Source organism: Lactuca sativa, chromosome 9, assembly GCF_002870075.4.
Source record: "Lactuca sativa cultivar Salinas chromosome 9, Lsat_Salinas_v11, whole genome shotgun sequence".
NCBI classification, from domain to species: Eukaryota; Viridiplantae; Streptophyta; class Magnoliopsida; order Asterales; family Asteraceae; genus Lactuca; species Lactuca sativa.
Window position 1 is genome coordinate 160145749 of NC_056631.2, and position 15434 is coordinate 160161182.

At 35.3% G+C, this 15434-nt stretch overlaps 2 protein-coding genes and 1 long non-coding RNA gene across 4 annotated transcripts; 1 reads left to right on the plus strand and 2 right to left on the minus strand.

Moving 5' to 3' along the window:
* The first annotated feature begins 6369 nt into the window (after nucleotides 1-6369).
* On the plus strand, nucleotides 6370-9563 carry LOC111888106 (heat shock cognate protein 80). Its single transcript, XM_023884215.3, has 3 exons — nucleotides 6370-6597; nucleotides 7334-7475; nucleotides 7571-9563. Exons 1-3 carry the CDS (start codon nucleotides 6475-6477, stop codon nucleotides 9400-9402), a joined length of 2097 nt encoding a protein of 698 aa, XP_023739983.1. The 5' UTR covers nucleotides 6370-6474; the 3' UTR covers nucleotides 9403-9563.
* On the minus strand, nucleotides 9405-10974 carry LOC111888107 (uncharacterized). Its single transcript, XR_002849061.3, has 2 exons — nucleotides 10712-10974; nucleotides 9405-10484 (listed from the first exon to the last, which is right to left on the minus strand). It is a non-coding gene; the product is annotated as an uncharacterized LOC111888107 (long non-coding RNA).
* Nucleotides 10975-13071: 2097 nt separating this feature from the next.
* On the minus strand, nucleotides 13072-14729 carry LOC111888175 (protein FERTILITY RESTORER RF2, mitochondrial). 2 transcript variants are annotated; one of them, XM_023884304.3, is made up of 5 exons: nucleotides 14541-14729; nucleotides 13894-13949; nucleotides 13636-13787; nucleotides 13478-13553; nucleotides 13072-13384 (listed from the first exon to the last, which is right to left on the minus strand). In XM_023884304.3, exons 2-5 carry the CDS (start codon nucleotides 13940-13942, stop codon nucleotides 13197-13199), a joined length of 465 nt encoding a protein of 154 aa, XP_023740072.1. In that variant the 5' UTR covers nucleotides 13943-13949; nucleotides 14541-14729; the 3' UTR covers nucleotides 13072-13196. The 2 variants fall into 2 exon arrangements, with proteins under 2 accessions (XP_023740072.1, XP_023740071.1); XM_023884303.3 differs by having other exon boundaries at nucleotides 13894-13954; nucleotides 14541-14717.
* Between the last annotated feature and the right edge of the window lie 705 nt (nucleotides 14730-15434).

Below are 15434 nucleotides of genomic sequence, written 5' to 3' on the forward strand. Positions count from 1 at the left end.
GAATTGGTGTGTGGATTGTCTGAAGAGTATTAGACATAAGCAAATGTTTGCTGCGACGTTCATGAGTGCTTATGAATATGATTTGAGCATTGGATTAAACCCACGCTCACTTGGATCACTTCATGAATTGTATCACGAGTGATTGGTGAGACGATAACATCTTATATTCTTGAAACCGAGATGTGTGAGTTGTATCTTGCAAAACGGTTGCACATTGATAATATGTAAACGCACCAGTAACTTGGTATTATAAAACATATTGTTGTGTGTGATTCGGTGAGTGAGTGCAAGCGAGCATTGAATCAAAATTTATCCGTTCCTTTTATCCAAAGTAGGATAAAAGCGATATCTTTGGGCCCCTCGATGATTTAGTGATGACAAACGTAAATGCTCGGCCGGGCTAGGGCTAATTTGATTTGTTCAATTAGTCAGTCGTCATAAATCAGAAGTCGAGAAATAGTACAGAGAGAATGATTAGAAATCATGTCTTATATGATATCTAGAATGGAGGAATATATGATCCCTTATCTAAAGGACACGCGTATCTGATAGGATCAGAGTTGACAACGGCTTTGGAAAGCTACGATTGCGGATCAGGATCTGAAGTCATATGCATAACAGTTATTAGACTTATCCAAGTGGGATATTGTTGGATTAGTGTCTAAGTCCATAACTATTTTGGTATGTACTTGACCCGATGGTGCATGGTCCTTTTGGGTTGCCTTCACCAAAGCAACTTGATAGGATGAATCATGGAGAGAAAGGATTAAATATGATTTATTAATATCGTATGAGAATAATATATTAAAGGAGAAATCATATTGTTTAATTAATATTAGTCAAGAATTAATTGGTAATTAGTTTTGTGACTAAAAGAGATTAATTAAACTCAAGGGACTGAAATTGTAATTATAAGATAATTGCAATTTGGGCTATGGATTGCCTTATATTAAGGAGTGGACGATTTCTATGGGGAACCCCATTAGAAATCCTCCAAGGCCTTTAAGGAAAGGAGTTCATGGGTTGCTTAGGGCTTAAGCATCCAAATTAGGGTTTCCTTGTTAGATAACCCTAATAGCCTCACTATATATAGAGCCCTTATGCCCCATAAACGTGGACAAGCTTCCTTCTAGGGTTTCCACATGTTTTGGGCAGCCTCCTTCTCTTATCTTCTTCATCCTATTGCTCTTGGTGTTTGTGAACCATTAGAGGAGTGACATTTGTGACTCTAAGCTTTCTAAAGTCATTACAAGGAGGATTTGAGATTGTTATTGCTACATAACAATCAAGGTATGATCTAAACCCTAATTATATGTTGTATTGATTATCATATGCTAGAACTAGGGTTTATAGTCTTGGATAAATTGCATGTACAATAGAGAAACCTAGATCCAAGCATTAGGGTTTGTATGAGCACATAGGATGTTCTTATAGCTAAAACCCACCAGGAACAACTAGGTAGGATCATATCAGAGGTAGACTCCGTTTGGTATACAAAGTATACTGTTTGGAAATCCCACTTTAAACACCTCACTAAATCAACAATATACATCATCTCTGTAAGTAGAATCAATGATAAATCGTATTATAGGCTCATAATAATGACTATGACTATAATTAAAAGTTACACGTGAATCAAACAAGTGTAGCTTAACTTACAAAGTTTTTTTTAGAGAAAACTAGGAAATTACGCGGGCAAAATCTCAATCTGAAATCTCTATATCCGAAGACGCTTCAGGGCATCGCTAAAGTAGCCGAAAGCTAGTATCAGGGGAGTTCCAGAGGATTTGTGTGGGAATAGTGTGAGGAGAATGTTGGAAATCAAAGGTATTTATAGGCTAAAAAGCAGTGCATGCCGCGCACCCTGACTATGCACACCGCACAAATTGTCAGAAGAGGCGACATGGCAACTTCTAAGTGGTGACACGTGTCGAATTCTTGTGGGATGTTGGATGCACATCGCGCATGCGTTCGGCGCGCACGACTGCGTGCAAAGAATTCTTATTTCCTTAAAAATTCATATCTTCTTCGTACGAGCTTCGTTTTCGACTCATTTTATATCCACATGTAACTATTGATGATATCTACAACTTTCATTTAGACTATGTCGACTAATTTTGACTTTATTTTTTAAATTATATTTTTAACAAGCTTTAAATGTTAAAATCCGTTAAAAATCCATAACTCTCTCATATGATATTAGTTATTGACTGTCTTTATATCGATAGATAGGTATTGACTAGATCTTCAACTCTCATTTAGATTGTTTTTCCTAATAATCGAACGATTTTCAATTTCGATTTATGAGCCGTATACTGCTACACTGAAACTTTGAAAAATCATAACTTCATTTCACGAAGTCAGATTTGAATGTTTTCTATATTCCTGTTATCGGTTTAACGACTACTATGACTTTCATTTAAATTATTTTCCCTAAATAATCTTCTATTGTAAATACATTTTTATCGTCGTGACGAGTAACTATCCTATTGTTCTTTAATCGTCTAGCCATATCTTGTGAGCGTTACAATTATCTCCCCTTAGGATGATTACGTCCCGGAATCATCAGCAAAACATGACATTGAATAATGATTATGTACGTTACCTTTCCATCCTAGATAATAATCGTAACTCTTATATACTTCCCAATGAGTATTATACCCTTAGTCTTCTTAGTTGCGGATGATGCTCAAGCTTGCATACGCCCTTCCTTCTAAATTCGATCTTTATCGTAGACTCCTGCTCCTTCTAGAATAGACTTAACCTAAGATAAGATCTTTAAGAATTCGATTGAAAAAAGAAATGGAAGGGCACCTTATTCTGACCTCATGAGGTAAGGCAAATCTATCCACCAAATTGAAGGCATTCGAGAAATCCACAAAAAGCATTGCAAGAGACCCATCATCATGACGTGCACTCAACACCCTATTGACACTATGAATGACAACTTTAATGCCACCCGACACACATACTCCAAATTAAAGGTCATTAAGGTATCGTGTCATTTTTTACCAACGCCTTTCATAGAAATCTTTGAAACCAAACGCCTCCATACAGTGCCCACAACAATGTGATGGATTCCATTTTCAGATTTACGAGCGGAGTAAGAGGTGCAAACGTTAAAAATTATGCCAGACACGACGAACATCTTCCCCTAGCCAAAGATTAACCATTACGGTGATGTCATGCAAGAGATATGTGGCTATGGCAGACCCTCCCCACATAGAGCATCCAAAATGTGTTGAGCTCTCAAGTTGTCTCTCCCACATGAAGTTCCTAGGAAACGACTTAATGCAACCATGGACATTGTCAGTCACTACTATAAAGGGAGGCTCATAATAAGTGGTGCTCGACATGGATGAGGGTGGTTTGTATGGACGCTTAGCCTCTAAAGCTTTGATGGTATCACTTCCGTATGAAGCAACACCCGAGGAGCATAACACTTTCTCTAATGCTGTAAAACGCCCATCTGCAACAGTACGAAGACATTACCTGATGTTGGTGTTGCCCTTTGTTCTGTCCTCCTGAAGGTGATCTGCTCCTTGACCAGATGAGCCAAGACACGCATTGTCGAACATATTCTCAACTAGTGTGACAATATCGTCCTATTCCCTTATGTAGCTAAAGTGGTCAATATAAAACGATTTTGTAAGGATTTTCTGTCCCCATACCTACTTTCCTATCTATTCTTAGGCTTGAACACCTGTAAAATGCATCGGGGAATAAACAATACCCTAACCCATGATCCAACAGACTCGGGGCGATCGACCACCTTGTTAAGAACTGCTTACAACGTCTGAGAGAAAACCATATGACGACTATGAGGGATACTTTTGACGGTCATAATAGGTTCCTTGAAAACACGATCAAGCACCTCAACATCCAAAGGAACTACTCTTTGTTGTTCTAGTAGTCGTCTTTGTTGAGAATCTGAATGTGATTTATAAGGTTCGTCGTATCATTGCAAAACTTATTGTTTATTTTGTTTGTTCTGAATGATAAACGGGAAGTCATATTGTTTTTCTATTAGAATATCATTAGATATTGGCTACTAATTAAAAATACTTATGCCGCAATAAATATAGTAATAAATGGATATCAATTTTATTAATGAGCTTATCTTTTAATTTAAAAAATTTTAAATTAAAGTTTATTGGTTTCTTTTGTTTATTTATTTGAATTATTTGTTTAAATTTAAAAGATAAAAAACATTTTAATTTTAGTAATTCATTTTTTTTTAGTTTCTTATAAATTCAAAGTTTTCAATTATTTATATATTCATATTTAACTTTTTTTTTTTTTTTTTTTTTTGGTTAAATTAACCCATGTAATACATAGGTAGTACCAAAATAAAAAAACAAAAAAACTATAAAAATATAAAACATCTTATATTTTGGGAAATGGACTTAATAAGGTAATTAACTTTTCGGTTTGTTCACATCTGGGTAACTATCTTTTTTTTGTACACATCTAGGTAACGAACTTTTTAGAAGTGTTCACATATGACCATTATGACCGGCTGTAGCAGGTTACATCCGGTCATAACCAATCATAATGGTCATATGCGAACACTTTCATAAAGTTCGTTACCTAGATGTGTACAAAAAAAAGATAGTTACTCAGATGTGAACAAACCGAAAAGGTAACAGTAAAATACACGAAAGGTCCCTGTAGTTTGGGTAATTTGTGCGTTTGGTCCATAACTTATTTTTTGAACTTAGATGATCCCTACTATTTATTTTTGTTGTGCATTTGGTCCATGTCCTACCTCAAAAGACTATTGTGCCCTTTTATTTTTTTAAATTTGTTTTCTTATTTATGTATTTATTTTTTATATATTAAAAAAAATTAATAGACTCCGCATATCTGCATCTCCTCACCCTAAACCTGAAACCACATTTGAGAAATTTAAGTTGGGTCCCACTAGTCACCATCCCATCTCTCATCATCCTCAGCTTTTATTTCCTTTCCATCTTTAGTGATATTGATGTATTCATCATCCCTTATTTTTTCGGTCCTTCAACTTCGACGAACCAACCCACAACCCATTGTCTCTTCATTGAATTTTCCATCACCACAACCCAATAAAAGGGTGATGGTGTTGGTTCGCCGGAGTTGAAGGATCGAAAAAAAAGGGATAATTAAAACGTTGATATCATTAAAGATGGAGATGAAAGAAAATTTGAGTATGATGATATATAGAATGGTGACTGGTGAGATCAAGCTTAAATTTCTCGAATGTGGTTTTAGGTTTAGCGTGATGTGATACATATATGTAGGGTTTATTAATTTTTTTAAATATATAAAAAATTAATACACAAATAAGAAAATTAATTAAAAAATAAATTAAAAAATAAATTAAAAAATGACACAATAGTCTTTTGAGGTAAAACAAGGACCAAACACACAACAAAAATACACGGTAGGGATCATCCAAGTTAAAAAAAAAGTTAGGGACCAAACGCACAAATTACCCAAACTACAGGGACCATTCGTGTAATTTATTCTTATCTTTTCGGTTTGTTTACATCTAGGTAACGAACTTTTTGGAAGTGTTCACATATGACCATTATGACCAGTTATGTAATGAACTTTTCGGTTTGTTCACATCTGAGTAACTATCTTTTTTTTGTACACATGTACGTAACGAACTTTTTGGAAGTGTTCACATATGACCGGTTATGATCGGATGTAACCTGCTACAGCTGGTCATAATGTTCATATGTGAATACTTCCAAAAAGTTCGTTACCTACATGCGTATAAAAAAAGATAGTTACACAGATATGAACAAACTGAAAAGTTAATTACCTTATTAAGTCCGTTACCCTTCTATTTTAGAATGTTTAAATCTAAAATGATAATGAATGGGAACCAATTGGAAGTGCAAATCACGCAAAGGAAGCCAGAAATGGACCACACTACGTTGATCTATCTTGCAAAATTTGGTTGTTATAATTCCAAAAAATATTCGTTCTTGTACATTTATATACTAATTTCAGTTAATATACTTTGCAAATTGGATTACAAATTTGGTTGTTATAATTCCATATATATATATATATATATATATATATATATATATATATATAATTAGATTTTTATCTAAACATTCTTTTCTATCAGCAAACCATTTTAAAGGTTGTATTTATTTGATTATACGAGACAAGATGCACTAAATTCTTAGAGTGACAAAGTGGTCTAAAATCGAATAAAAAGCATATATTCTAAGGCATGTATGCAAATATCGAAACTTAAGGGTCACATTTAATTTACATAATCAAAAGTCATCGGTCGTCCTGTATAGAAGGATCTAGAATAACCTCCCGTCAACAAACCCTAACTCCACGGGTCATTATATATATATCCTTTCCGCCTCCTCTCTCGATCTACTCCATCATCGAGTTCTCACTGCCTAACATTCAAAATCTCTTTCTTCTCCTCTGCGATTCTTTGTTTATTAAGTAAACTTGTCAATGGGGGACACAGAGACGTTTGCCTTTCAGGCAGAGATCAACCAGTTGTTGAGTCTTATCATCAACACCTTTTACAGCAACAAGGAGATCTTTCTCCGTGAGCTCATCAGTAACTCATCCGATGTAAGTCTTCCTCTCGCTTTTGTTTCCTGATTACACTAGTGGATCGTTTATCTATGGCCTTTTAACTTGTCCGATCTCATTCCTATATGTTGTTAATTTTATTTGTGAGTTTTTTCCCATGCTTTATGTATGTTCTGTCTCTTTGTATCCGTTGAGCATAGGTTATGATTTAAACTAATATGATTCGACAATTAAACGTTTATTGATTTTCATAGATCTATTATGCTAATTGTGCTTTTCTCATAGCTGTCTGTTATCTGTGCTAAAATGTACCGGAGGTTGTAGGTTGTAGTTAATATACCATATGACTGCTTCAACTACCTAGCGAAGTGTTGTATAAGCTATAACCTTGTCTAAGAAGGTGCTAAGCTTCGTTTAATTTACCTGACGGTTTTCAATTCCTTTGTTTCTGGTGGCTTTTGTAACAAGTTAGTAGAGGAAAAATCATGTCCAGTAACTACCCAATAATATAGCCTAATAAGTAGTTTGATTACTCTCGATTGTTAAGTGTTTTTACAATTGTCTACATTTCTAGATGTAAACGTGTATGTTTGCAGTATTTAGGTTCAAACAAGTATGTTCTTTGTTGTAGTTGAAGTGTATGGTCTCCGTGTATATATACGTGTATGTCTATGTCTTTCTTCATGCAATTTTGTCATCTGCATTCTAATTTGGATGTTATTCTTGTTATGACCATTTCTTAAAAATGTAACCTAACATCGAACATTCTTTATAGGCTCTGGACAAGATTCGCTTTGAGAGCTTGACTGATAAGAGTAAGCTAGATGGGCAGCCTGAGCTTTTCATCCATATTATCCCCGACAAAGCTTCAAACACATTGACCATCATTGATAGCGGAGTTGGAATGACCAAGGCTGGTGAGTAATTTTATAATCCAAACTCTACCTGTCTCTTTATAATCTGTTTAACTTTTATGAAACTCTCCTGTAACAATTTTTAATTACAATCTCAGATTTGGTGAACAATTTGGGTACCATTGCAAGATCCGGAACCAAAGAGTTCATGGAAGCTATCACTGCCGGCGCTGATGTCAGCATGATTGGGCAATTCGGTGTTGGTTTCTACTCTGCTTACTTGGTTGCCGACAAAGTTGTGGTGACAACCAAGCACAATGATGATGAGCAGTATGTCTGGGAGTCTCAAGCCGGAGGGTCATTCACAGTGACTCGTGATACTTCTGGTGAAGTCCTTGGAAGAGGGACTAAAATGACACTTTACTTGAAAGAAGACCAGCTTGAATACCTTGAAGAGCGCAGGCTGAAAGATCTGATCAAGAAACACTCAGAGTTCATCAGCTACCCAATCTCTCTATGGGTTGAGAAGACCACAGAAAAAGAAATCTCTGATGATGAAGACGAAGAAGAGAAGAAGGATGAGGAAGGCAAGGTTGAGGAAGTTGATGAAGAGAAGGAGAAGGAAGAGAAGAAGAAGAAGACAATCAAGGAAGTGTCTCATGAATGGTCTTTGGTCAACAAACAGAAACCAATCTGGATGAGGAAGCCAGAAGAGATTACAAAGGAAGAGTATGCTGCTTTCTACAAGAGTCTGACAAATGACTGGGAGGAGCATTTGAACGTGAAGCATTTTTCAGTTGAAGGTCAACTGGAATTCAAAGCCATTCTTTTTGTTCCCAAAAGAGCACCTTTCGATCTCTTCGACACCAAAAAGAAGCCAAACAACATCAAGCTTTATGTTCGTCGTGTCTTCATCATGGACAACTGTGAAGAGCTGATTCCGGAGTATTTGAGTTTCGTAAAGGGAATCGTTGATTCCGAGGATCTTCCTCTTAACATCTCCAGAGAGATGTTGCAACAAAACAAGATCCTGAAGGTGATCCGCAAGAATTTGGTGAAGAAGTGTGTGGAGCTTTTCCAGGAGATTGCTGAGAACAAGGAGGATTATGCCAAGTTCTACGAGGCTTTCTCCAAGAATTTGAAGCTTGGAATCCATGAGGATTCTACAAACAAAACCAAGTTGGCTGAATTACTTCGTTACCATTCCACCAAAAGTGGAGATGAGATGACAAGCTTGAAGGACTATGTTACCAGAATGAAGGAGGGGCAAAGCGACATTTACTACATCACAGGTGAAAGCAAGAAGGCAGTGGAGAACTCTCCATTCCTTGAGAAGCTGAAGAAGAAGGGGATTGAGGTTTTGTACATGGTGGACGCCATTGATGAGTATGCAGTTGGCCAGTTGAAGGAGTTTGAGGGGAAGAAGCTTGTTTCTGCAACCAAAGAAGGTCTGAAACTTGATGAGAGTGAAGACGAGAAGCAGAAGCAGGATGCATTGAAGGAGAAGTTTGAAGGTCTTTGCAAGGTGATAAAGGATGTGTTGGGAGACAAGGTGGAGAAGGTGGTTGTTTCGGATCGTGTGGTGGATTCTCCATGCTGTTTGGTGACAGGTGAATACGGGTGGACAGCAAACATGGAGAGAATCATGAAGGCACAGGCTCTGAGGGATTCAAGCATGGCTGGATACATGTCTAGCAAGAAGACGATGGAGATCAACCCTGAGAACTCTATCATGGAGGAGTTGAGAAAGAGAGCTGAGGCTGATAAGAATGACAAGTCAGTGAAGGATTTGGTGCTTTTGCTGTTTGAGACTTCGTTGCTGACATCAGGATTCAGCCTGGATGAGCCAAACACTTTTGGAAACAGGATTCACAGGATGTTGAAGCTTGGTTTGAGCATTGATGAGGACACTGTCGATGGCGATGCTGACATCCCTGCCCTTGAGGAGGCTGATGTTGATGCTGAGAGCAAGATGGAAGAGGTCGACTAATCTCCCAAATTAACAAAACCTTCTTCTTACATTACCTTGCTTTCTTTATAAACATGCTCTAGTTCTTTTTTGTTTTGCGACACTTCTTTTTTTAAATGTTTTTGAACAAGATATGCTATCAGGTTTTTTATTTTATTTTTATGAATCACGAATTTAGTTTATCTATATCTATTATACATACAAAAAATACCATATGGTATGATTGATTGGCTTGGCTTCATTTACACGTATCCTCATCTCCCTGTCAAAAAAAATAGTGTCTATATAGTAAAAGTGAAATAGAGAAGGAAGCCAAATGGTTTTTTGTTTAAAAGTAAACTTGAGATGAGATATTGAAAAGTTCCTTGTTTTTCAAGAGAGAAGATGTGTAAGAAGTATGAACCATGTTTCTCCATTCTCGGTGGTGAATCTTTCATTCTTTCCATCATGTTGTTGTGTGTGAGCTTCCTCAAACGTGAACAAAGAAAAATCTGTCTGTACCCACCCACCCATTTAAGAAACGAAAATTATTCATGTTGATGGAGTTACTATTAACTAAATTAGGAAACGAAAATTAATCAAAATAACATTCCTCAAACGTGAACAAAGAAAAATCTCTCTTTCTCTCTCTGAACAAATGTTGGTAGAAAACACAAGAAGCAAATCTTAATTAATATATACCGAAAAACATAAATTCAGTCTATGCATTTAAACAATGCCAACTGAAACTTTTCCTGCATTCCAATATAATCTAAACTTATATAGATAAATATTTTCCAATATAAATGAAATGTAATAATTAATGATTTTTTGTAATATAAATTAAACTTATAAAACAAAGAGATTGTTTTACTCAAAACTGTCTAGCTATCAATTGCTGGATCATGAAGCAAAGCAGGTGATTGTTTTACTCAATTCTAGATCACAGGAGTAGAGAGATAATAAACACATAAAATTTGATCATCTCCTATTGTTGTTGAATCGAAATCACAGACGTTGCTGTGGAATCAAAATCACAATATAAGATCCAAGATTTATGATCTAACTTGATTTCACATTGGAGATCTGTTTCAATTTAGAAAATCATAAAATTTGATCATCTCCTGTCACAAACGATTTCTGTTAGTACACAAACAATGCAAGATTGAATGGTAATAACGATCACAATACAAGATCCATCTAACTTGATTTCACATTGGAGATCTGTTTCTGTTTCAATACAAACTGATTATGTATGTGATTCATACCCATCCATTCATCCATATGAAGAAATCATATTTTGGGTATCGTTATAGAAAATCATAAAGAATAGAGTTGAAGCAATTCATACCTTATGGAACCGAAATCAGGAATGGAATGGTACACTGGTCACGAGGGAGTTATAGAAAGAGCATATGGGATGGGGATGGAGAGAACATGCATGTGAGTGGCCTTGTTGTCTGATTTATTTTCTTGTGCCAGATCCATCTATCTGCCAAATGGCCCAAGAAAGCACTACACTTGGACTTTGGCTACACCATGTGCCCAATGCCCACAGCACAATCAATATGATTTTGCTTTTTTTTTTTAATCAATAAAAAGTTATGTTATAGACTTGAGTTTTGTGGGTTTAGTATAAGAAAAGGAAAAAATGGATTAAAATAGGAGTAGTTCTTTTTAAGAAAAAATAGATTAAATTATAGTATACTAGAACGTATATATTGGTTTTTGTCTGGATTGTTATTTTTTTCTTTCTAAAATAGGTCTTGCAATTTTTTTATTTTTAATTTATTTTTCAATTTGGCTTTTCTACTAGGTTTACCTGTTATCTGGAATGGAACTAGTAAAAAAACTTTGAAAAAATCCTCCTTCTTTTCTTCACATTTGACAATGTATTTTTTATTAGAATCATTTTCAATCTTAAAAGTGATTTAATCCATAACTATGCCATTATATTTTTTCAAGACTCAATTTTGTTTCCATTTGACTTTTTTTTCCTATGTTCTTAGGCCGGAGGGAGTTGCCCTCACTAGGGACTCGCCTCTAGCTCACTAAAGGTTGCCAAACCCATTCCCTTGAAACGCGCTAAAGAAGTCGCAAAAAATGGCTCGCCAAACATATAACGAGAGGGAAGAGACAAAGAAGGAAAGGGAAATGACTTTGATTGACTTGTTTCTTGTTTCTCTTTTATTATTATTATTTTTCCAAAATAAAAATAAGATAACATTTTGGATGCTACCATTTTTTCCATCTTATGTGACTTCAAAAAAATCTTATGTGGCAACATGCTAAACATGTTACCACTTCCTACAATCTTATTGTTCAAAACGAAGTCCTAACTTTTGTTGGAAAAATGAATATTAAAACTTATTTATAGGATGTTGGAGATTGTAGCTGGTAAAGATTGGTCTAAGTTGACAGGTATCTTAGGGGATGTTTGTTGTTTGCTGACCGAGTCAGAGTTTGACACTGGGTCTGAAACTCTAATTGAAACCATATCACAAGTGGACTAACATGCTCGGGGACCATATATCGACTAAAGTAGTTGGCTTACAGCAATTTGTTACAGACGGATCAACCAATGGAATATGAAGTTGACATTGGCAGAATTGGCACATAGCAATAAGGGGAAAGGGCAATTCTCCTACTAGGGCATGAGGATAAAGATAAAGCTTTGTATAGCGAGTTTGTTTTTAAGCCTACGCAACTCTTGCAAGCTAGGAAGTTAAATGGGCATGCACTCTCTTTAATTTGAGATTTATGGATAAAATTATGATGCTTTATAATGCTTCGGACAATTTACAATGCTTGATTTCAAGTTGAATGAACAAACTTTTAAGGGTTGATTTGAAGTTGAATGTACAACTTTTTATGCTATGCACGAAATTTTCAAGTAGAAATGACAAATTTCCTATATTTAATGAACTAAGCACTTGACAATAAAATACAAACTAAAGAGACAAAACGTATCAAGGGCATAGCCTAAAATAGTGGTGGGATAAAACCAATCTTTGTATGATCGAATTCTTTTTTTTTTTTTTTCCTTGTCTATATGATTTTAAAATTGTAAAAACTTAAGATCTTAACAATCATGAATATATCTTTTATATATTTTTGAAGTAAAGAGAGAAAATCAAGGAAAAATAATGGTCGGGACAGTAAAAGGAGAGTAAAGTCGACAAAAGAAAAGCGGTAAAGCGTTTTCCATACAAGCATTTGCGCATTTTTTGTCAAAGATTCATTACTTAAAACCTATTAATACAAGTTCATACTTCAGACTATGAAATGCAATTGTTATACACCTATACTATGTGATATTTATATGTTATATGTAACTTATTCGATCGGGGTTTACCTTATGTTAATGGATCCAATATGTAGGACAATATTTTACTAAAATGGATACGAGTTTTTGCAACTACCCACAGGTGAATGCTACAAAAATTGATCCAACAAATGAAACGACAAAAGTTACTAATAATGAAGAAATAAACTTAAAAAAATTACGACCTCAGTGTTTTGTTTTATTGTAACCCCATAAAAATGAAACGAACCAAGTCTTTTCCTTGATGCAGCCTCTCATTCCATAAGGAATCACTCATTCCATTCCTAGATCGCAAACAAATTTATAAGACCCACTCCAATGTAATCCTCAATTCTATTCCATTCTCAATTTTACTACCCTCCAACCAAAAGCAATACAAAAAAAAATGTAATGAATGGCAATGCTAAAGGGTAAATTATTCATACAAAGTGCCTTTGATATTTCCTTAAAATTCACAAATAAAATATATTCCTTTAATGGAAACTATCTAGTCACATATCTTATGCAATCTTCACCTATCATCCCCATAGGCACCTTCCTTTTCTTGATCTTTCAAGAACCCTAGAAAAGCCAGGAACCCAAAAAAGAAAAACCCACCGGACCACCCACCTCCTCCACCTCCACCACCACCACCACCATCATCATCACGTGGAGGAAATCCAGTCCCTCCATCATCAAGATCCGGAGACTTCTCTTTCCCTGGTTTCATACTTCATGTTAAAAACCATTCAAACAACATGATTTGAAAATTAAAAACATATAATACAAATTCCAATTTCTTTATTATCTTACCTTGAACAGGAGCAATGGTGATTGTTGATGATTGACGTGTGACTGTTTGAGTCTGCTCTGCACCACATCTAGCATTCTGCATTTGACAAAAAACAAGATCAATAAATAAACTCCACACAAATTCTTCTAAATGTGATTTGCAATAAAAGTGAACTTACCAAAGCTGAAGCACAGATAAAAGCAGCAGATTTTAATTGTGAAATTTGTGTTTGTCTTCCAAATGTTGCAGGCTGAATGCTAAGTGGTCTAGGAGGCAACAAACAATGACCATTAGGCTTGATTTGTCCCACTTTCTGTACTTCTGATCTCACTGTAAATGAATTTATATCAAATGTTAGTTAGGATTCATGCATTTTTAGCATGTGGAACTCGATACCTCATGTTAAAACCCTAGTTTTAGCACAAAAGTATCATACCTAGCTGGGTGGTGGAGCTTGGAATCAAGCTTGCACTCAATGAGAACATCTTGATACTGACCTGAAAAACTCTAGACATTAGACCATATACTTTTACAGTATGAAGATATATGGAATCCATACAGTTTTTAGCTACAATGATTACTAATTCGTATGCTATATATATGTTTCAATGATGCAATCTTGAAGCTCAAACATAGTATTTTGTAAATTACTAATGCATAATTGATTCAGCATCTGAATGATGTAATTGTTGAAACCCATATAGATTTCGTTGCAAATTTTACACCAACGTCAGCGCTAATTTTAAAGTTTAAGTAAATAAAAAACGTATGCTTTAAAAACTTTAATTCTTCAAAGTCAAGAAGCAACCAGTTCTACGCCTAAACACAAAACTTTAGCTTATTTTCCTTTTCTGCAAGCTGCGAATATTCGAACTCATACGGTGAAAACAATGACACTTAAGAACTTCGTAACTTAGGCTAATCTGATTCTGATACTTTTCTTTCATTTAACAAGTAGTTCATATCTAACGTCTTACATTTCAATGAACCCAACTAGAATAGGATTATGATTACAACGAAAACAATGGTATTAGAGTGATATGATAAGAAAACATCCGAACCCTAAATCAAAACCGAATTTACCTTTTATGGAATCGAAAATCTTCTCGTTCGATTAGGGACTTTTCGGGATAAATTGTCGATGAGGAAACACGTCGCCAAGCAGATATGTGAAGGGCTTGACGGAAACCCCGTAGAGCAAGAATTGGGAAATTGGGCGATCGACTCAGAGAGAAGAAGCTGCGAGAGGATATTGCTGCCGTTTATATACCACCCGCAGGTTATTTTGTGTTCGGTTTCACCCCATGTACTAACTGCTTGTGTCAAATGTTTCCCAAAAGTAGACCTCTGAAAACTTGACATCACAACAACCGGATACGAAATTAGTGGGTTTTCCAATATTATTTATGTAAACGGGTTGATATGACATGATACGATAATTAAACGGGTAAATTTAAGGTCAAAATTGTCAAACATGACATATATATATATATATATATATATATATATATATATATATATATATATATTATAAACATATTATATATTATAGACTTGTAGGGGCCAAACTTCAAGAATTAAATGTAAAATTCAAAATTTCAGAATCACTTAATTTTACTCTTCACTGCCTATCCCTTTTGCTTCCCAACTCTAGCTCTTTTTATTTTACATTCAAAACTTACTATGAATTTTGTCATTTCACCTCCTAACTCAAGTGTCTCACTTTTTCCTTTTTGTCTCTCTGATTCCTACTTTCTAACTTTTAAAATGTTTCAATCCGACATGACAACATATTTACAAGGTCTGAACCTTAACAAAAAACTCGACACAAAAATAAATAGGTTGACACGATACGATACGATAATTAAACGGGTTGAGTTAGGGTCAAGCCATCTCAACCCGTTTAATGTCTTGACACGACACGAACTTGACACGACATGACACGTTTGTCAGGTCTACCCATAAGTGTAACACCAA

What these genes read in the sequence shown, in the direction of transcription:
- LOC111888175 (XM_023884304.3), bottom strand. Translation starts at nt 13,942, where the DNA reads ATGTTCTCATTGAGTGCAAGCTTGATTCCAAGCTCCACCACCCAGCTA. An exon ending in TTATCTGTGCTTCAGCTTTG is followed by an intron (nt 13,554 to 13,635) that starts GTAAGTTCACTT and finishes TGTCAAATGCAG; the next exon opens with AATGCTAGATGTGGTGCAGA. An exon ending in CACCATTGCTCCTGTTCAAG is followed by an intron (nt 13,385 to 13,477) that starts GTAAGATAATAA and finishes GTATGAAACCAG; the next exon opens with GGAAAGAGAAGTCTCCGGAT.
- LOC111888106 (XM_023884215.3), top strand. Translation starts at nt 6,475, where the DNA reads ATGGGGGACACAGAGACGTTTGCCTTTCAGGCAGAGATCAACCAGTTG. An exon ending in TCATCAGTAACTCATCCGAT is followed by an intron (nt 6,598 to 7,333) that starts GTAAGTCTTCCT and finishes CATTCTTTATAG; the next exon opens with GCTCTGGACAAGATTCGCTT. An exon ending in AGTTGGAATGACCAAGGCTG is followed by an intron (nt 7,476 to 7,570) that starts GTGAGTAATTTT and finishes TTACAATCTCAG; the next exon opens with ATTTGGTGAACAATTTGGGT.